General features: G+C 39.5%; 1 protein-coding gene across 1 annotated transcript in view; it reads left to right on the forward strand.

Annotated features, from left to right (window-relative positions):
- The first annotated feature begins 960 nt into the window (after positions 1-960).
- Positions 961-21,849, forward strand: part of DSCAM (DS cell adhesion molecule) — a 310,241-nt gene continuing 289,352 nt past the window's right edge. The window contains exons 1-4 of the mRNA XM_041734699.1: positions 961-1,120; positions 5,842-5,988; positions 14,303-14,581; positions 18,357-18,632. Of these exons, the coding sequence (XP_041590633.1) occupies positions 961-1,120; positions 5,842-5,988; positions 14,303-14,581; positions 18,357-18,632 (862 nt within the window). The remainder of the gene's footprint in view (positions 1,121-5,841; positions 5,989-14,302; positions 14,582-18,356; positions 18,633-21,849) is intronic.

A 21,849-nucleotide genomic window follows, 5' to 3' on the forward strand; every position in this document is an offset into this window, starting at 1 on the left:
AGAGAGCATAATGAAAGAATAATTAACATCAAAATCTTAAAATATGCTCATTTTCATATAAGAATATGTTATAGTCACTCCTAGAGGGGAAAAATACTGTTTTTATGTATTATGCATGAGGAAGTTTCATGCTGAAACCTAAAAAGAGGTATTTCAGCTTGCTTTCTTTTTTACCCAGACTTAAGAGGAGACGTTTTGTATACAAGCAATGATAGACTGTTTCATCCGCCCATCTCTTGAACAAATATTTCCAGATAGCATAGCTAGGCACTGCTCTGTGTAATGGAGATGAAAAATTGAGCAAGACAAATCATGTTTCTGCTGTTCTGGTTAGAGGAGAGAAATGTTAAGGCCATCTTAAGCACACACAAGGCAACCTCACATCGATGTAATCAAGCTCTTGTGAGCAGGAGTGACCATGGATAAGTTAATGTGGGAAGTTGATTTAGGACCTGAGGCCAGAAAGATAAGAAGGAGCCAGCCAGGTTTCATTACACAAGGTCTTGCAGGTAGAGCCAGTAAGAGGCCAGGGTGGCTGGGTCCTGGTGGCAGAGGGAGAGAGGGGATGAATGGCTTTTGGAAATACCATCAAAGCCTGAACCATCGTAAGCCACCATGAACAATTCGGTCTAGTGGGACCCAACTGACAGTAATGACCTGCCTGATGTACTGTGCTGAATGACCATGGCTGATGAGGAGCAGGACTGGAAACAGAGTGAGAGAAGACTGGGCCCCCCCAGATCTGAGTGTGTTACGGAGACGGGGAAATGGACCATTCTGGATATATTTTAGAAGAAGGAACAGAAGGACCTTGTGTTGGCTGAGATATGAGGGGTAAGGAATGGTTAATTTGGAAAACTTCAGAGTACGTGTCTTACGTTTAGATACTGACAAACATGCCAGAGAATTGCCATGATTCGTGCCAGAAATTGGGATTCTCATCCCAATCACATGTTAACGATGACAGAGGAAAGACCTCGAGTTTCCATGAATGTCCCCGTTTGTGGCAGGAAGGCTTTCCGAGGATGTCTGTACAGCCCTCTGCTGCCCCACAGCCCCACACCGGATGTAGGAAGCAACTCCGTGGGCCTTGTTCTGTGTCTCTGCACCCTGGTACTAAGTACCCTGTCGTGTGATCCTGGCTCACCAGGATTCGGGAAGTAGTTTGTCTGTGGCGACACAGCTCCACGTGGCAGGAGTGGGATACAAAATTTAGCCATGTTATTTCCACTTTGGTGCTTTTTCTGATCTCGAGGCTGGCTTCACGGAAGTTAGCAAGTACATGAATAATCACATATTAAGTCCGTGTACCTGGGCTCTTCCCTGCCTGGCTCGGGCAGGCTGATGGCCCTGGGCAGCTTTGTGTACATCCTGTAGGTAGACTGATGACCGATCTATCCCATCAGAACAGCAGGATAGCAAACATGACGCTTTTACAGATATCCTACGTAATGCAGGACTATCTGTGCGATGATGTCCAGGCATCAGTCTAAGCTTCAACACCTGAACAAAGAGGATGCTATTCACCATCTGTCTTTCATAGATGAACATGCAAAAGTTTAAAGAGGCTGAATGTCTTGTCTGAGGTCACGCAGCTGGAAAGTGACTTTGACAGGTTTGGAATTCGGAGCCACCGGATTCCAAAACCCAGCGCTTCTCTTCCGCAATGAGAAATCTTTCCAGGTGGGTGAGCTTGTTCTATTTGGTACCAAGGAAAAGATCTTTTTAGCTTGATTCTTTCAAAGAATGAGGAAAAAAAAATTCGCTGAATAGATTGAACAAGATGATTGATAAAGGAAGTTTTAACATATGAAATTAAGGGATGCCTGGGTGGCTCAGTGGCTGAGCATCTGCCTTCGGCTCAGGTCGTGATCCCGGAGTCCCGGGATCAAGTCCCACATTGGGCTCCCTGCAAGGAGCCTGCTTCTCCCTCTGCCTGTGTCTCTGCCTCTTTCTGTGTGTCTCTCATGAATAAATAAGTAAAATCTAAAAAAAAAAAGTTATAAAGTTAATTATTTATGTCAGAGCAATCTGCAAGGGTATAGGCAGGTTTGGTAATAATACAGCTTTCCTCTCTGGGTAGTAATAGTTACCTCCATCCAGGTGAGATGAGGTTTCCTGATTGCACCCCAGCTTTTTCCCTCCCATCCTGTTTTCTCACATTGATGCCATGTCTCCAACCCTAACACTTAAAGCTGTTTAGATCATAAGCTCCCTGAAGACAGAGACTGTGTCGCATTCCTTTCTGGATCCCCAGAGCCCAGGAGAGTGCTGGCCCAGTGAGTGGCGTACCATTCGACTCTGGTTTTCCTAGAATCAATATCCATGTGCTTGCTTCTGGAGGTCTCTGATGCCTGATTTCTGCAGCTCAGATCTTCAGCTATACGTAACTGGGCAAATGGGTGTCTAGAACCGTTGCTGTTTTAATTTCTGCCCCTGATGCTATTGCACAGAAAACTTGCAAAGGCACTAGGTCTGAGCCTCAGGAGCCGGTGCTCTCTGGGCCTTCTCCACTGCTCAGCATGGCAGCAGCAGCAGCAGGAGTGTGGCTGTAGGACTTCTACTCTGAGTGTTCCTATAATACTCCCAATTTTACAGATTTGCTGGTTTTATGTCTCTAGATGGAAATATCCCTCTAGTCTCTGTGCTGAGCTGCCTGATCTGGTACCAAACTGTGGGTTTGTTAGTGGCGCTGACGTACAAGTTCTCGTCCATAATGTTGGAGAACCAACTGGCACTTACTCGTGCCTCACTAACTCTTAGTTTATGGAGAGCTCTAACAGCTGTGGTATCTCTAGTTTCTACCTCTCTGCAGACCGAATGCATCACCTTGTGAATGTATTCATGGGGACACGGGAGGGCAGAGAGAAGTAATCATTCTTGGTTTGCCTTGTAGCAAAGGAAGGAGCAGATACATTATTAAAAACAGAACTGGGGCTTAAACATCTGGGAGCCATTTAGTGCATGTTGAGAAGCCAAGATAGGCTCTGAGACACCCCTCTAATAACTCAGTAGTGTAGCTCAGTAAATGATGTCCACGATGAACCCCACAATCATTCACTGTTGTTCAGTTGACTGATGTGCAATGTGCTTAACATGACACAAAGTATGCACTGTGTTTTCCAAGGGAAATAAAGTCACTTATAAAATTTTGGCTTTTTGCACAGTTGTATGTTATCAGACAGGAGTGAGTAGCAAAGGGGTGTGTGTGTGTGTGTGTGCATGCGTGCGTGTGTGCTTCAGAGTTTATTGATATCAACATTTTGTTTCTTAATGTTTGCTTATTTTAACAGAAGTACATTCTCTAATCCCATTTCAGGATGTGAACAAACCATTTATTCTATATGATACAAAAGGCTCCGATGGTGTAAGGCAGGAAGTCAGGAAGTGGCATGCGGTGGCAAGTTAGGGAGCAGTTGAGATGATTTCTTATCACCATGGAGACAAGACATCTGGTGCTCTAAAGACTCTGTATGCCCTCGTTGCCCCTGAAAATTCCACACATCTTGGGAGTTCAGACTGAACCCCAGGATCGTGGGTCTCCAAGGTCATCTCTTAGTCAAGGGCTTCTGTTCTTCATCTTTATTTTGTTTTAAAATGTTGATCGATTTTGAAAAGGGGTTTCTGGGAAATGGGGGGCTAGACGGAGCTGGTTTAAATGAGGTGCAGTAATTGGGTCAATCCCTTCGTCCTGTGAACATCTCAGGAATGTTTAAAACAAATAAGGTTCAAGTTCTTCTGAAACAACGTGTCTTAAGGGTTTTATTTGGCATGCTAAGTGAGTAACAAAAAAAAAAAAAGTGAGATATTACAGGAGCAAGTGAGTGATTAAATTAAATGTGCCTGGAGAATAGAGCCCTCTCAGGAATCGGCAGCCTAATGAATGCACACGGCTGCCCCATCCTCGTGCATTTCCCAACACTTCTGAGCAGCGGTACACAGAGTGCTTTCCACTTACATTTCACCACTGCTGATGGCCTGTCAATTCTAATGAAACTGCTCTGTGTTAGAAAGGTGACAGGAATTACATACATTATCTTTTTGTTCCTCTTTTCTACTGTTCAGTCCTTTAAAGGAGCTGGTTATTAAAACATTATGTAAGTATGCGAGATACGTTGAAAGAAAAAAATATTTTGAGTATACACAGTATTTATTGGTAGGAAATGCTGGTGTGTGATGACATATGACAAGTGGTAAAAGGTATTTTTAGTTGGTCTCTCTTTGGGAGAGGATAACGCAAAAATATCTAGAAATATACATAACTTGCTTTTCTAGCTGTTCTGATATTTAGCATATTTATAATATATTTTTTAAATAAGTAACTGAAACAGTTTAAAAAGTGAATTTTTTCCTTCAAGATTTTTTTGCTTTTTTTTTTGTTTGTTTGTTTTTGGTTAATTGGCATTCTTTTAAAAAGCTTATTCTAGATTCATCTGTTTTGTGATTTTTTTTACTTATTCATGCCCTTTTGAATTGCTCTTATTTGCATAAGAAATCATTAGCCATTTTTATTTTATGTGAACAACTAACCTATGAATAAAGTATGGTCTTTACAAGAAATAATCAAGGGCTATAGGAATTGTGTTTATAACTTAAATATTTGAGAGCTAAAATTCCTGGTAAGTTCTGGTTCAAATAAACCAAAGGAAGTTCCAAATGAGGGATGCCTGGGTGGCTCAGCGGTTGGGTGGCTGCCTTTGGCTCAGGTCGTGATCCCAAGATCTGGGACTGAGTCCCTCATCGGGCTCCTGAGAAGAGCCTGCTTCTCCCTCTGCTTATGTTAGCCTCTGCCTCTGTGTGTGTGTGTGTGTGTGTGTCTCATGAATAAATAAATAAATCTTTAAGAAAAATTTCAAATGAACCTAAGGACAACAAACAATAAAAAAGGTAAATTATTGGCATTTTAGTCTTTCCCTAAAGAGAGAAAATCGCATTATCCTTCTACTAGAATTCTCTCATTGTAAGAGAGTCTAACAGTGTCAGAGAGTGGTGTCCTGGGTTATTCACCATAGGAGCGCCACAGCTCGCTTTGGGGTTTGTTCCTTTGCCTTCATTTGCTTTATCATCAAATTATAACTGAACAGTAAAAATTATCTTCAGACATTTACATTTTCAAAGGAAAAATTGTCTTTACACTTCTTAAAGCAGCCCTGACATTTGCTCTTTTAATGCGGACAGTTCTGTACAGGCACACACCCCAGGAGGGAAAGTGGTGATTGACAATTGTTGGAGTAGTGATTAAGAACCCGCAGAGTCCTCCAGAACAGTGATGACAGGGGAATTGATCTTAGTCTTAGAATCGAGTGTTAAGTGTTGGTTATTATTATGAGGAGGTAAGACAGTCCTTCCTGGGAAGTTTGTAGATATTTTATCGCTTTATGGCCTAACATTTGTGGGTTTGAAACACTTCAGGCTGAAGCAAAAGTTCATGGTCCTGTAAGGTAGAAATTCACTAAAGAAAGTTAATACTCCCTTGAAGGATTTGTCACATGCTAAGTAAGAGAGAAACAGTCATTAGAGAAAATCTGCTAAATTAGCTGCCCATGCGTTATATGCCAATTCTGTTGCTCTAAAGATAAATACATGACCTGAAAACTTAATTCGTGAGACTAGATTTTCTAAGTATATATTTATTGTGTAGTGTACTTACTTGAAACTCCTAATTTAGGGTCATTGAAAAATTAAAATAGCCTGGACCCTGAAAGTAACCAACACACTCCTATCATTGGCCTTTGCCTAAGCTTCCTTCAAGTGGGAAGAAAAATATTCAATGTCTTTGTTTATGTGATTTGAGTTGCTTTTGTTCTATTTTAATCAGGAAATCATTTTCTTCTATTTCAGGATCTAGATTTCTCATCACATCCACGGGAGCCTTGTATATTAAAGATGTACAGAATGAAGATGGATTGTATAACTACCGCTGTATCACGCGGCACAGATATACTGGGGAAAGCAGGCACAGTAACAGCGCTAGACTTTTTGTATCAGGTAAAAACCCATCAAGACTGTGTTTACCATTTCTGTTATTCATATGTTAGTGTCCTGAGTCAACCAGACTTGAAGAATTCATGATTTAGATACAGACTTCTTTTTTTCCCCAAAAAATATTTTAGCAACTAAAGTTTCTTTAAAAAAAAATACTAATACTATATGCTACAAATATAGATATTCCAAGTGAAGTCATTTCAGGTTTTATAAAATTGCATATTCCCTTCAACCAGTATGGCTTCTGTTTGGAAGATAAGGCCTTCTTGCCCAGTGTATTTGTGTTCTGTCCACGAGCACCATGAGGCTTCCTGTGATGCATAACTCCAATGGAGAAGGGCGGGAGCACAGAGAACACACCTCTTGCTCCCCATATGGTGTCTAACAATATTGGGGAAATAACCCACTTCTAAAGTTAAAGGGCTAGTCACTCCCTCCCACCTCCTTCCAGGATCATTCTCAAGGGAAGAAAGCCTGAAGGCAGTTGATTCCTTTCTGCTGTAAATATGTCAGTTTTGTGCCTTCCTCTATGGCATTTATACTTCGAGAGAATACCAACCTTTTGCATAATCTTCACAACTGGCTTGTTACTGGTCCATCTGTCAAATAAGTAAGCAATCCGCTCACACTGCGATGTGCTAGCTCTTCACAGAGCCAATTAGAATATGAGATGTCCATCTCGGTCCTAGAAATCTAGTGCAAAATATCTGACCTTTGCCCTTTCAGCTTTAGAAGGTAAAACTGCTCCGTGGTGTGAATATCTTTATCTTATTTGTAGTGATGCTTTGTGAGGGAGAAGTGTTGGAAAGCTTTTGACCATTGGGGTAATTAAAAACATTGTTGCCCCAACACTCAACACTCACTGATTGCCCTTTCGCTCTATCTGGGTTCCTCTTTCGCATTCGTGTCCCTAAAACAGCTTGAGCCCACCTGTGTTGCCAAGAGTGTCAGAATTTTTTTTTTAAACCATAATCTTTTTTTTAATTTAAAGATTTTATTTATTTATTCATCAGAGATACACAGAGCGAGAGAGAGAGGCGGAGACACAGGCAGAGGGAGAGGGAGAAGCAGGCTCCATGCACCAGGAGCCTGACGTGGGACTCGATCCCGGGTCTCCAGGATCTGCCCTGGGCCAAAGGCAGGCGCCAAACCGCTGCGCCACCCAGGGATCCCCCAAGAGTGTCAGAATTAAGTGATTTCTCCTTTGCACTCAAAAATATTTTTCTTTACGTTACGTCTTCTTTTTCATGTCAATTTACTTTACGCTTTGTTTTTAGCTCCTCATTGTTGCTTCTGTTAAGGGCAAGAACAATCAGTACAGTAAAATTATACTCCATTAAAAAAATTGGAGAAATACAAATGATAAAGTGAATGACATCTATGATCTTAGTCCATGGTGACTTTAATGACAGCACAGTATTCCACTTGCTCAGCATATCCTAGAAAAGGTCTTGTGTGCAGTCAAGAGGAATGCCATAACAGCATTGGGACAAGAAGAGGGAAGGATTGGAAAGTGGATCTGGATCCAAGATTAAATTGAATTTTAGCAAAAGAAGCAATAAGCATTTCTCCATCCCAAAAAAAGTGAATTAAGGGATGGTAACCCGAAAACCCATCTTTCTTTTTTTTTAAATAAATTTATTTTTTATTGGTGTTCAATTTACCAACATACAGAATAACACCCAGTGCTCATCCCATCAAGTGCCCCCCTCAGTGCCTGTCACCCAGTCACCCCCGCCACCCGCCCTCCTCCCCTTCCACCACCCCTAGTTCGTTTCCCAGAGTTAGGAGTCTTTATGTTCTGTCTCCCTTTCTGATATTTCCCACACATTTCTTCTCCCTTCCCTTATATTCCCTTTCACTATTATTTATATTCCCCAAATGAATGAGAACATACACTGTTTGTCCTTCTCCGATTGACTTACTTCACTCAGCATAATACCCTCCAGTTCCATCCACGTTGAAGCAAATGGTGGGTATTTGTTGTTTCTAATGGCTGAGGAATATTCCATTGTATACATAAACCACATCTTCTTTATCCATTCATCTTGAAAGCCCATCTTTTTTGAAAGAGAAACCTAAAAAGAAAATCTGAAAAGAAGACTGAGGAAAAAAAAGAGAGAGAATCCTGAAATGTGGACTTCTTTATCTCTACTCTAAAATATTAAGTTTTTATTTTCAAATTTAACTCTTTGGATTGGAGAGGCAAATTTACTTTTCTTAATTGCAAGTTTTTGTTGTTGTTGTTTTGTTTTTATAGAAAGTTTTACTAATGTTTGAAACATTGAAAGCAGAACCCATGAGCACTTGGTCACTGTGGAAGTGAGTGGGGTCCCTGAGGTCACCTAATGAGCATTTGTGATGGGAAGTTAGGAGCCTAAGGGCACAGTCTCATGAAGGAATGTCTCACATTAGAGACATTGAGTGCTTGGGGTTAGAGGGGGAGCTCTAGGCTCAACAGAGTCAAGTGTCATGGAAAGGCTCTTGAGAGAGTCTCTGGATGTAGCACATAATTATTGGGACTTTTTGTCACAGAAATGTTAATAACATAGTTTAGGGAGGAAATTGTTAATGCTAGAAAATGAGACCATAAACACTGAGTGCAGATGACTATTCTAGAAGTCTAAGTTTTGAAAGAAAAAGAAAAATTCATTTACTTTAGATTTAAATGTCTTTAAAAATAAACACATGGGCTGGGGTCATGTGGAGCATGTTAGTGACCAAGTTTTTACTGATCTTAAACTCCTCCTGAAACTAAAACAGACCCAGTATAATGACAGAAGAAAAAGCACATGGATAAGGCCTTCAGCAGCTCCCTGTGGAACTTGAATGTGGGTTGGTGTGTACAGAGTGCTGACAGCAGTGGCGACATGCAGGAATGGCAGCAGTGTTGCGGAAGTGGTGGGCAGCAAAGGGGCACAACAGGGGGACTCCACAGAGTCAGTCACAGAACAGCAAAATAGTCAGCAAATTCTCCAAAACAGACGATCAACTCTTGCATCGATCCTGGGGAAAAGTGTCTGGGAGTATTATCCACACTTAGAGAGACCTGCCTGAGTTTGCAGTTGAATGAGTGATGAGTTGATGAGTGCAAATGGCCATGAGAGCAGTCAGTGATGACCATGTTGCTCAGTGGTGGCCTGGCTCCTCAAAGATCTCACAAGTATCCGTCAAATACTCCTTTCAGAAGAGCAGAGTTACCCCAACAGAACTGCTAGCTTTAGGAGTCAACTTGAGTCAGAGTGGCTCAGAGTGACTCCGCATTACTAAGGGTGATAGGGGAAGCTCAGGTGGCATGGGAGGACCTAGAGGGATGCCATCCTGTAAAATACTGTAATGTATAACAAGATTGGGGATGGGGAGAGGTTAATTATGCTTATGCTACTTTTATTTGGGACCAAGATTTTCAGTGTAAGAAAAGATAAAAATATAAAATCCTTGAAATGTCCAATAGAAGCTATCAGTACACACTTGCTATATTCTTATGAATGTGTCCCCAAGGTCTTTACACTGAAAAGGCCCAGAAGCGATAGGCAATGGACAGCAATGACCTCTAATATCTAAATCTAGTGTCTTTTAAATACTCCTCCTAAAGGGGACCATGGCTCCTTGGAAGGATGGTGGATTATAATGTCTGGGATAGGAATGTAGAAGATGAGCCTGAAACATTAATGGGGTCTTGTCAAAATGATACCGGGGACAACTTCTGAAGAGGCTCTTGTTGGCTGAGAGTGTGAGGAGTTGAATTTCAAAAATAATGATTGCATTTGATTATTAACCATTAAACATTTAAAAACTTTGAGTTCATTATGAACATACACATGTGTGTATACACACACACACACATATACACATTCCTATATACTTAGATACACACACAAATACCTATTTAATAATAACCAAAGCAATAGTAAGAATCTCATTGGTCTATGTAGAGGAAACTAGGGCACCAATTCTTGATTTTGATACTTGGAGATTAAAAAGAATCACAATTATCCTCCCCCTGTCTTTCCTATGACTACTGTATTTCAAAATAACCAAAAAATCCTAGTTCAAGAAGGAAAGTTCTTATTTGTGGAATAGTTACATCTACTGAATGTGAAGGTGCTATGACAATTAGAAAATCATTTAAACCCTTAATAAAATAACTAATTCAGACAAACTTGATAACCTGAACTTGCTGATCAATTCAGCCTCACTGAGTATGGGAAAGCTGCATGTTAATGCATACAGAGAGAAAGGAAAAAGGTTGAATTTGATCTAATCTGCTCATGAGAAATAGATTCTAGTTTATAAGAAAAATGTCCAGAGGAACATGTTAAATGTCACCATCAAGAAAGAAATTCAGACCATGGGGTTCCTTACAAAACAATTCACCTGGCTTCTTTGACAAGTCAAAGACATGAGAGAGAAAAGAAGGAGGAGCCTGCTTTGGATTAAAATAAAATCAAAAGACAGCTGTTAATTATAGAATAATGCTGATTTAATTAGCACAACTGTAAATAATAATGATGTGATTTTAGTTCATCAGGAGAAAGTGATTATGGAATAGATACTAGATGGTACGACCAGGTTATTATGACTCTTGTATGTTACTGACATTGAGGTTTTATAAGAAAAGTTTTATTCTTATTAGAAAAACATACTTATGATAGAGTGATAAGATGACTGGTTCTATGATTTGACTCAATATGATAGCACCAAAAGCAAAGACTACAAAGAAATAAACAGAGGATAAAAAATCTTGATGCCTCTTGCATCTAGGTGATGAATATATGAGATGCGTTATATTATTTTTTCTACTCTTGTCAGAGTTTGCAAGTTCTTCTGGTAAAAAAAAATATCTTTAAATGTATATAAACAGATGAAAGATAAGAGGATAAACATTAAATACAGTGCTCTTTGGTTGTACTAATCTTATACATGACCAAATATCACCCAGAGAGCCTGTCTCAAGCATTGCTTAAATTGTGTGCTTAAACTATCGAAGAAATGTGCCACACTCCTTTGTAAAGTGGTTTTGTTGAGATTTAATTTACCATCCATAAACCTCACTGATATTAAGTATCCAAGCCAGTGATTTTAGTAAATATAGAAAGTGGTGCAACATGAGTGTCATCCAATTTTAGAACATTTCCACCACCCAGAAAACTCCCTGTGACCTATCTGAAGTCAATTCTAATTCCCAGCTCCAGCCCCAACCACTAATCCACTGCCTATTTCTACAGATGTGCGCTTTCTGAATATTTCCTATAAACCATACTCATAACATATGGCTTTGTATCAGGCTTCTTTTATTTAGCATAATCTTTTGTGGTTCATCCATGTTGTAAGGTGTATCAGTTGAGTTCACTCTTTTTTTATTGCTGAATAACATTCCATTGCATGTACATACACATCTCACTTATCCCTTTACTAACTGGGGGACATTTGGGTGTTTTCTGCTTATTAGCTGTTATGGAAACTCCTGCCAGGAACATCTGTATACAAGTCTTTGAATAAACACGGCTTCATTTGTCTAGGATAGATCCCTAGGAGTAGACCCTATGGAAAATTGAAGTTGAGCATTTTGAGAAACTGCCAAACTGTTTTCCAAAGTGGTTGTACCAAAAAAAAATTAAAAAAAAAAAAAACAAAAAAAAACAAAGTGGTTGTACCATTTCACTTTTTATCACGAGTGAATGGGAGTTCTAATTTCTTCACTTCCTCATGAGTACTTGTTCATATTCATGTTTTTTATTATAACCATCCTAGCAGGTGTGAAGTAGTATCTCATTGTAGTTTTAATTGGCGTTTCCCTAGTGGCTAATGACACTGAGCATCTTCCTATATGCTTATTAGTCATTTATATCTTCTTTGGTGATATATCTATCTTTTGTCCATTTTTAAATTTTCTTTCTTATCATAGATATGTCCATGTTCTTTATATTTTTGAAGAGAAGTCCTTTACCAGAAATATTATTTGCAAATATGTCCTCCCAGTAGGCTGTTCCTTATTTTTTTTCCTTAATGATATCTTGGAAAGTGTAAACTATTTTAATTGTCATGAAGCATAACATTGATTTTTTCCCACTTAGGTTTTTGGTGTCCTGTCTTAGAACTCTTCCAGACCCAAGGTCATAAATATCGTTTTCCTACCTTTTCATCTAAAAGTCTTATGGGTTTAACTCATACATTTAGATCTATGATCCATTTTTTATTTTTTGTAGGTGGTGTGAGGTCAGGTTTCTAAATTCTTCTTTTTGATATGGATATCCAGTTGCCCCATCCCTACTTTTTAAAAAAGTCAGACTTACACAGAACTATCTTAAGGATATTTGAGAAATTTCTAATAACAATTAGTTGCAGAACAAAAATTTAAGAGCAATCATCAGGTATTGCTTTCTGTGACTGCTGTTAGAAGTGGGCCCCTTTTGTTTCCTGGGTTGTGGACTTGTTTTACAAAAAAAAAAAAAAAAATTTAACCACACCCAACAAAGGAGTGATACCTTCATTGTGTCACCTTCTCCAGCACCAACCTTAATTCCTACTCTAAGCAAAGCAACATATCTTGTAACTACGTAGTCCATAAGGAAGATACTTGCTCTTCAACACTTTCCAAGGTCCATCTAACTTCCTTCAGGAGGAGATTGAAACAATGAGGACTCTGCTAGCAAGGGCTATGCACCTGCTTTTGTGAGCCTATTATGTCTGTAATCCCTCTGGAGCCCCCTACCCAGACATGTGAGTGAACATAATTATGGGCTATGGAATTCTTTCATTACAGTGGATGATAGACATCCAGAGGAGTCAAAGAAACTCGGTCGGTTACATATTCTTTAAGAGATTATTAAGTTCATTCATTATATCCCATGAGAAGATTCACATTGTTCTCATAAAGCGCCAGGGAGGCGAGAAGAGCAGGGAGTTTGTCATGGATTTTATCTCCAATGGTCGCAAAGGAAAGCCCTGGCATAAGCAGCTTCTTCTGCTCAAGGGGTTTGCCACTTTCACTCGGGTCTACTCACTGCCCCCAGTGTCTGACTGAGGAATCACCTCACTTTAAAAAGCCATTCCAGAGAGTTCTTTAATAGGATAGAAGATATCCAGTCCTTTGCTTTGAGTTTACTGCAGGCAGATCGCAACAGCTATGGTGCTTTTCTAACTAAGGCAAAAATAGAGTTCAGGAGCCAGGAGCCCATATCTGTTCTGTATATCTGTGTGGAGACCAGTGTGACCGCTCATGTATGTGGTTAGTGCAAGTTCTGAATAGAAAGAGTGTGAGAGAGGGCAAGGGAAGGTCACTGACTTTTATGTTGGACATCCAAAAGGGGACCTCTATTTTTACATTCTTCATAATATTCCCTGAGAACATTGATTCCTCAAAGCAAGCTTGACCATTGAGCCGAATGGTTTCCACTGACCCAGATCTTGAGAGCATTTGGTTCTTTTCCTCATTGGGCTTGAGAAAATAATACCAGCTAAACATCATCTGAGAGAACAGGTGAATTATACGCCGTTGCATTTTAAAAGCAAGGCTGTGTGGTAAGTAATAACCATTTTATTTTTGCCACACTTTGATTGTCTTCGTTTCTTCATCTGTCCTCAGCGATTGTGAAGGACATCCATGAAGATTGCCCTTAAGTCCCCCTCATCATCCAACACAACCACTTGCACACACTCTATTGTGTCAGGCTTTTCTGTTCTTCTTTGCACCTACTTCAAGCCACACCGTCTTTATATATTTCTGTACTTGCACATTGCCCACCACCCCCACTCGTGCAATTGGATGTAAGTTCCATGAGGGCCTCATCATTTCCTGTCTCATTGGCCACTGTGTCTCCCATTCCTGACTGTATACTGTCCTTGGATGTGAGGCTCAAACAATATTGTGAAATAAATAAATAAAATACTTTCAAATTCAGTGACTATAAGACTCTTCGAGTGTATGAAATAAATTTTACTAATCTCAAACAACTATCTCCACTACTGTTGTTCTTTTTAAAGGGGAAGTCTGACATTCTCTGGTCACAAGACAATCCAGTTCTTGTCTTAGGCTGGAAACTCCAGCAGAAGCATGCTGATTCTGGAGCTATTAGTTATTTAGTGGGAAATGAAAAGCAGAACGCTTTCTGCTTCAGCCTTTGGAAAATTCTGAGCAGAGGAAATCTCTACCAGTAGGGTTTTTCTTTCTGTGCATTAATGAAATCTTAAAGCTCTACTGTCAATAGTTAGCATGACGTATATAGAATTTAACCTGTATATGAGGTCCTATGATTCTAAATTACCACTTCAACTCATTCACCATGTCTAAGAGTTTTTTTTTTTTCTTCCTCAGACCCAGCGAACTCAGCCCCATCCATACTGGATGGGTTTGATCATCGCAAAGCCATGGCAGGGCAACGTGTGGAGTTGCCTTGCAAAGCGCTTGGACATCCTGAGCCAGATTATCGCTGGCTGAAGGACAATATGCCCCTGGAACTTTCTGGAAGATTCCAGAAGACCGTGACAGGGCTGCTCATCGAGAACACTCGTCCTTCAGACTCAGGCAGCTATGTGTGTGAAGTTTCCAACAGATACGGCACTGCTAAGGTGATAGGCCGCCTGTACGTGAAACGTAAGTTGGCGGTAGCTTGGAATGGTGATGTTGACCACCATTGGTGGACCTCTTGTTACAAGATGACTTCCAGGCTCTCATTATAGCCTTTTATTAATCCTCACAACAGTCCTGCTGAGACCAGTATTACCCCATTTTGCAGATGAGGAAATGAATGCCCAGATGGGTTGCTCAAGATTACACAGCTGAGGAGTTTGGGACTCAGGTTTTGAATTCAGGTCTGTCTGAACCTCCAAGATTTCCATTAGGCTACAAGATACATATCTGAGATCACATCATCTAGCTGTTGAATTAATAATGGCCACCTTGTCTGAATGCTGACAGAGGAAGAGGGCCAGGCTTGTGATGTCAGCACAAGTGATGGTAGCCAGATCACAGTGGGTGTCCTTTGCTGGCTTTCAGATACTACTTTATGTTCTTGAATGGGGCTCTTACCAAGATAAATATAGGGCTCTAAATTATCAAAATATTGGGCTTGGACTCATTATTACATATCATTTAGTTCAAATATGGTGGGTATATTTCATCTCCAATTTATTTGTAGTGACTGTCTTGAGGAAGGTGTAGAGGAGGATGCTGAAGCCAACTGCAGAGGAGGGAGAGGTGTGACTGCAGTGGGAAACACTTTAGTCAGACACCCTCAATTTTACTCATGTAGAAACCAAATTAAAGTGAGTTACACAAGAGCACATGGCCATGATTGACTGACAGAATTTTGGTCAAAATAGGTGGCTATTAGAAGTGAATGAAATGTTCTTTTCATCATATATAATATTATTACATATTACATGAGATAAAATATGCATTTTTAAAATTTGATGAAGTACGTGACTGAACAAGCTAAATCACAAGAGTGAACATTGAAAGGGGAGGCATTCTCTGGGCACCTGGGTGGCTCAGTGGCTGAGCGCCTACTTTTGGCTCAGGTCATGATCCTGGGGTCCTGGGATCAAGTCCTGCATCGGGCTCCCCACAGAGAGGCTGCTTCTCCCTCTGCCTATGTCTCTGCCTCTCTGTGTGTGTCTCAAATGAATGAATGAATAAACAAATAATAAACAAAATCTTAAAAAAAACAAAGGGGAGGCATTCTCTTCTTATCGTGTGTGTGTGTGTGTGTGTGTTTCCAATCTCACACCTGTTTGTGGAACTGTCATTTCCATGTCATCTTGAGTGTGGGCTGTTCTAGCACAATACCATCCCAACAAAATGCATTACAGTAGATATCCCCGGTACTGCCTAGAACCAGCTAGCCCAGGGTGGGTCCTGCAAATATCATGCAAACATGCTTAGGCTGGGCTTAGGGAGAAATGGAAGATAAGGTCTGCACAGCTCTATATCTGTAGCCAAAGGACCTTCTAGATGCAATGATGCAGCACTGGACAGCAAGTAAAAAATATCCCCACAAGCTCAAAAAATCTCTATGTTAAAACACCTTTCATGGCTTCACATTTCCTGCTGAATGAGTTTATATTTTAGGATGGTATCAAAATCATCCCAAATAAGCCTGCCTGGTCCTATTGCCCATAGTTTTGCTTCAAAGAAAAAGCTATTCTCATGAAATCTAATTTCTTCCTATTCCCTGTACAAGTCCATCCCTATCCTGATCATAGGCCATGCTGCCCCCTCCGCATGGAAGATGGTTTTCAAATACTTGAAGGTCTAACACTTCCCATCTTTCAAAACTCGGTGCAGTGCCCTCCCCAGAAACATCCCCACCCCTAAGCATCTCATGCTAAGCTCTCAGGGTTTAATTTATTGCTTTCTCTGTAAAGGCATTTGTCACTATCTACATTTTAAAAGTTATTTGTGGAAAAAATTTAATTCTGACTGTGCTTATTTTCATTACTGTGTTCTTCTGCCATGTCTGGACAAGTCCTCAAATGCCTCTTGAATGTTTCCCACCTCCCTCTGACTTCATTTTTGTCTTTCCTCTCTAGATAGAAAGAATTCTCTTGGGTTCCAAATCCAAAACCCAATTCTTATCCATCTCTTCCCTCCTGGTGCTTTTTTTATTTGTATGGCTCCAGATTCTTCTCCTCTGAGAACAAGCCCTAGATCTGCATGCTTAGCCTCAGCTTCCATCTTGAGAGTTAGATGAGTCTATCTCCCAATTTTAGATCAGATGTTTTTCTGGCACTTCAAAACAGCAGTATTGCAAACCAAACTCTCCACCATTTCTACCTTGTCAATGGCTTTTCTTATTCAAATGTCTTCCCACCTTGAGCCCCCCAAAGTCAGGCTTTAAATCTTAGATATTCCTTAGGTCTTTTCTTTCCGAGTCCAAATCCTGCCAAGTTTTAGAGATTGTAACTCATAGTGTTTCTCAGCCACACTCCCCAAACCCGTTCTATCCTAGACTGAGTCTTAATTGTACCTCAACTAGACATTTGCAATGTACCCTTACCTACTGATTACCCTACTCTAAATTTTCCAATACAACACAATCAATTCTCCTAAAAATGTGTTTGACTATATTATCACTTGCAAAACATTTTTGTAGGCTTCCTTTAGTCCCCTCTGATTTAATTCCAAAATCTTGAAACCTTTTGCAATTTTGTTCCAGATTGCCTTTGTAATTTACAAAGGAAAATCCATAAATTTCCTACAGAGATGCTGTGTTGCATCCAAACTGAGCAGACACGCTCTTCCTGTGATGTGGCCTTGCTTTATGCCCTAATTCCCAAAATGTTCCTTCATTCCAGCTGGGCTCAGTTCTATCCATCCTTGATATCTAAGGACTTTCCTGATCGTTGGAAAGTCCTAAGTTTTATGGATCCCTTTCCACATTTATATGTCTCTGATGAACTCTGTACTACTACTTGGCTACTACATTTACTCTCATATTTGTCTCATTCACAAAAAGACTGAACTCCTTGGACTCTTTGGTGTGGTAGCATGAGATGTCAGGAATACTTGAGGGTAAGCAAAACAAAACAAAAAAATGTATTTTGCCATTTGCCTGTTGAGTGGATTTGGTTAAACTAATTAATCTCTCTGAATAAGCACTTCCTCTTCTGTAAAATGGATATGATAAAACATGCAGGACTGTGGGAAAACTGACTTAAATAATGTACAAAAGACATTCAGTAATTGTATGGCCATGCCAATTATGCCACAATTTTAATTCATCTTTGTCTTACTTGTAAGTTTAACCCCACTTGTGGCATTGAGTAAATGCTCAATAAATGAACTTGCTACATCAAATTGGATTTATTGAATTAAAATGTTGAATGTCAAATAGGAGAGTTCCAGCCATGTACAAATCAGTTAGCCTCATGTTAAATAACAACCCTGTTTTGTGGCCACAAATTCAAACATCAACTTGTTTTCTTACAGCTGTGTGTTACGGGCCCTGATTAAACCACACAGGCTGTGTGAACAAGTGTATGAGTGTGTGAGAATGTCCCAGAGAAACCCATCAGTGCTAACTTGGGACAAGCAGATGGGTTTTAAATATTCAAATACCTCTGTTCTTACTGGTAACCAGAACAGGGCATTTCTTATTGTCAGTGGGTTAATCCTCACACGTACTCTGTGAGAAAGCAGCTTGACCAATGCCACTACACAGAGAAGGAAGGCCAGGAAAGACAGTGAAGACGGTGCTCCTGAACAAAATGGTGCACTATGACATAATGCTGAACATGAGAACTATATAGAGTATGCTTACTATGATGCATGTGCCTTGTCGAAAGCTTAGCGTGTTGTTGAAATGATGTCTACCTATGTGATGTTTTTACCTTCTTCTTTTTTTTTTTTCTCTTACCAATATTTCCAGAGCCACTGAAAGCTACCATCAGCCCCAGGAAAGTTAAAAGCAGCGTGGGTAGCCAGGTTTCCTTGTCCTGCAGCGTGACAGGCAGTGAGGACCAGGAACTCTCCTGGTACCGAAACGGTGAAATCCTCAACCCTGGAAAAAATGTGAGGATCACAGGGATCAACCACGAAAACCTTATAATGGATCACATGGTCAAAAGTGACGGGGGCGCATACCAGTGCTTTGTGCGCAAGGATAAGCTGTCCGCTCAAGACTATGTGCAGGTGGTCCTTGAAGGTCAGTGGGCCTCGTTATAGGGTTCAGCTGCAAAAGAACCCAAACCCAGAGCACTCAGAAGGATAATGAAGCAGTGCTGATAACTCCCAGTGTTATGATTTCTATCTGATTAGCTAATAACTCTGCCCTAATTTTTCAGGAAAAAATCGGGCTAATGAAAGAACAAGTGCTGGCAAAATTGTAAGTGGTAGAAATAACAAAAGTAATTTCACATAAAGTTAAGTAATATAAATGTTCTCCACCCTTGTGTTTAGTGACTTATCAAAATACAGACCTCAGAAACTTGAAACTTCAAGTTTGGCAGACTGGATTTTCTCAGTGATGCTTTGTGTGAAGGGCCAATTTATGTGCTATGGGTGTTTACCAGCATCTCTGGCCTCTGCCCAGCGCTCCCTCTCCAAATTGTGATGACCAAAAATACCTCCAGATATTGTTGAATTTCCTGGTGGGGGTAATAGACTCCAGCTGAGAAATACAATTTGACAGGCAAAATGTAGGGCAAAATTCCAATATGATCCTCAGTGGAAGGAAAAAGTGGCATTTGATTTGTATAGTTGTCCCTGGTTGGGTCCAGATATTCATAAATTTAGGTGAGTGGGATTTGTGAGTAATGACCTCAGGTTGTCACAATAGGTCATAGGTATGTTTTCTTTTCTTAGTGGCCTGCTTACATTTTCAAGCTTATTCATCAGCCAGGGAACAAAAACTATCAAGGTAACATTCAAGAGAGACATATGTTTATCACCAGATAATTGAACTGGCTTTTATCTGTATATTTGTGCATCTTGTTGGAAATTGTGTCTTAACATATAATTTAAAATTCACTTGGTATAAATTGATTAAAATAATTACATGACTTTCATATAGTCTAAAGACAGAAATAAATATTTACATATGAAAATAAGTTGAAATATGTCTTGATGCTCTTAGAGGATATTTCTATTAATTTTTTTAACATTAGCTAATGTTTAGGAAGAAGGAGGCTTAGCAATGAGGGTCTTATTTTGATTCAAGCATTTCCTTTCTTAAAGCAGATATGAAATTAGCTGAAGGCATGGAACCCATATTAAATGCCTGACACTGCGATCCCCATAATAATTAAGTGCAGAAAGTAATCAATTTGTACAGAGTCGGTTTGCTGCTGCTGCACTATAGTCCTTACACATCACTATTTTTAGATTCTTTGTGGAAGAGGGAGAGAATACCTGTCTAGGCCTAGTTACCTTGGCAACTATCTTGTGTGACTAAGAAAACCTAAAGAGCATATTGATAATCCATAATGATGTCGAAAGATTTCAGGTTATCAGAGAGTGACAGCAAGAAAGATTTCAAAGACATTCAGGTCTCACTGGGAAAATAATGTCTGCTTTCATCTCCAAAAAAGCCTGTCACTTGAATAAAAAAGGGGGGCAAAGGAGCATAGTGAGCATACTCACCGATTTATTTGTTGCATGTCAGTTTCCATTCAGGACAAGAAGCTTCACTTTATTTTTTTCTCTTCTGAGAGATGGCAGTGCTAATGTAGCAAAAGAGAGCAGAAGTGTAATTATAAATGCATATCTAGTATTTGCCTTAAAATGGTGTCTAACTAGTAGCCTTGGATATAGGCTCCTATTATTCCCATTGAAATGGCTTTAGATTGATGTAAATTATAAAAACTCACAATACTATGAGCTAAGAATTGCCATTGATATAGTGCAGATTCTGGGAATATTTTCTGTGAGGCCAAAGAAACTGGAATAGAAGTCTAAGGAAACTGAAATCTAGTAATTATAGGTTCAAGATCAAACCACAATAACCAGAAAATGGAATAATAGAAAAGAATAAGAACATGTCCTATTTTGGGAAATGATAGAATAGCATGTATCAGACTAAACTATAAGCAGATAAAAATTATGAACTTGAGGAAAAACAAAACTTGGGAGAGACACTCAAAAGCAGGAAGAAAAGAAGAGGAAGGGGTTGGGTTATAGATGTCATGACACCGCTTTTCCCTTGAGGACATTCTCCAGTCTTTGTGAGATGCGGGGGGCGGCGGCGGGGGGGGACTAGAATACTAGAAGAAAAACAGAAAGCTATAGTCTTATGGGATTGAAGTATAGAAGAACAGAAGTCCATACTGTTGAATCACCTGCAGTTGAGGGAGATGCATTGAAATTACAGGAAGGAAAGTTATCCTAAATCCCTAACAGTGGAGAGTACTAAACTCTAAAAATAAACATCCTTGAAAAACTTATTTGACACCTGAACTGGAAAATGTGGAGGAGAATCCAATAAAAATTTAAAAAAAAAATAAAACAAATAGGTCTAATTGATTGAATTAAAGAAAAGCCCAGGTAGACATACAAAAAAAAAAAAAATGGATACTGCTAGCTGAAGTCAAAAGACAAAGTAGGCAATAGAAATAGAACTTGAGAGAACCCAGATGAATGAGCAGACAAAAAAGTTTACAAGCTTTTATTTAAAATATATTCAATACCTTAAAGGAAAATAAGATCATAATGAATAGATATCTGGGAAAGATCAGAAGAGAAAATGAAAACTTTAAAAAGGAACCTGGAGGAATATAAAAATTCAGTGTATTGGCTTTAACAGAAGATTGGAGAAGAAAGAAAAGGATCAGTGAACCTAAAGATAAATTAAAATCAATTATCTCATTTGAAGCACAGAGAGAAAGAAGACTACAAAGGAAATGACTAGAGCCTCAGTGACTTGGGACATCCATCAGATGGCCAGATCCACATATAATTAGAGGCCCAGAAAAATAGGAGACTGGCACTGGGGAAGAAAAAATATTTGAAGAAATAATAGCTACAGTTTTGTTATAAAAAATAAAGTTACAGAGCGAAGAAGCAGTAGACCCCAAGAGAATAAATACAAAGAAAATCACTTGTAGGCACATTAGAGTCCCATTGCTGAAAACCAAAGATAAATAAAAAGTCTTGTAATTCTGAGGGAGAAGAAATATTAAGTGAATGAAGATATCAATTTGGGTGATGGATGACTTCTCATCAGATATTTTGGAGGACAGAAGACAATGTAGCAACATCTTTAAAATGTTAAAAAGGATTTTAAAAAATCCCTGTCCACCTAGGCTCCCATGTCTAGTAAAAAATGGTCTTTAAAAATCAACAAGAGTAAAGATATTTCCAGTAAACAAAAGATGAAAGAAAGTGACGCCAGAAGAAATGACACATGAAATCATTGAAGGTGAAGG

The sequence above is a fragment of the Vulpes lagopus genome, chromosome 20, assembly GCF_018345385.1.
Source record: "Vulpes lagopus strain Blue_001 chromosome 20, ASM1834538v1, whole genome shotgun sequence".
In the NCBI taxonomy this organism is placed as follows: Eukaryota; Metazoa; Chordata; class Mammalia; order Carnivora; family Canidae; genus Vulpes; species Vulpes lagopus.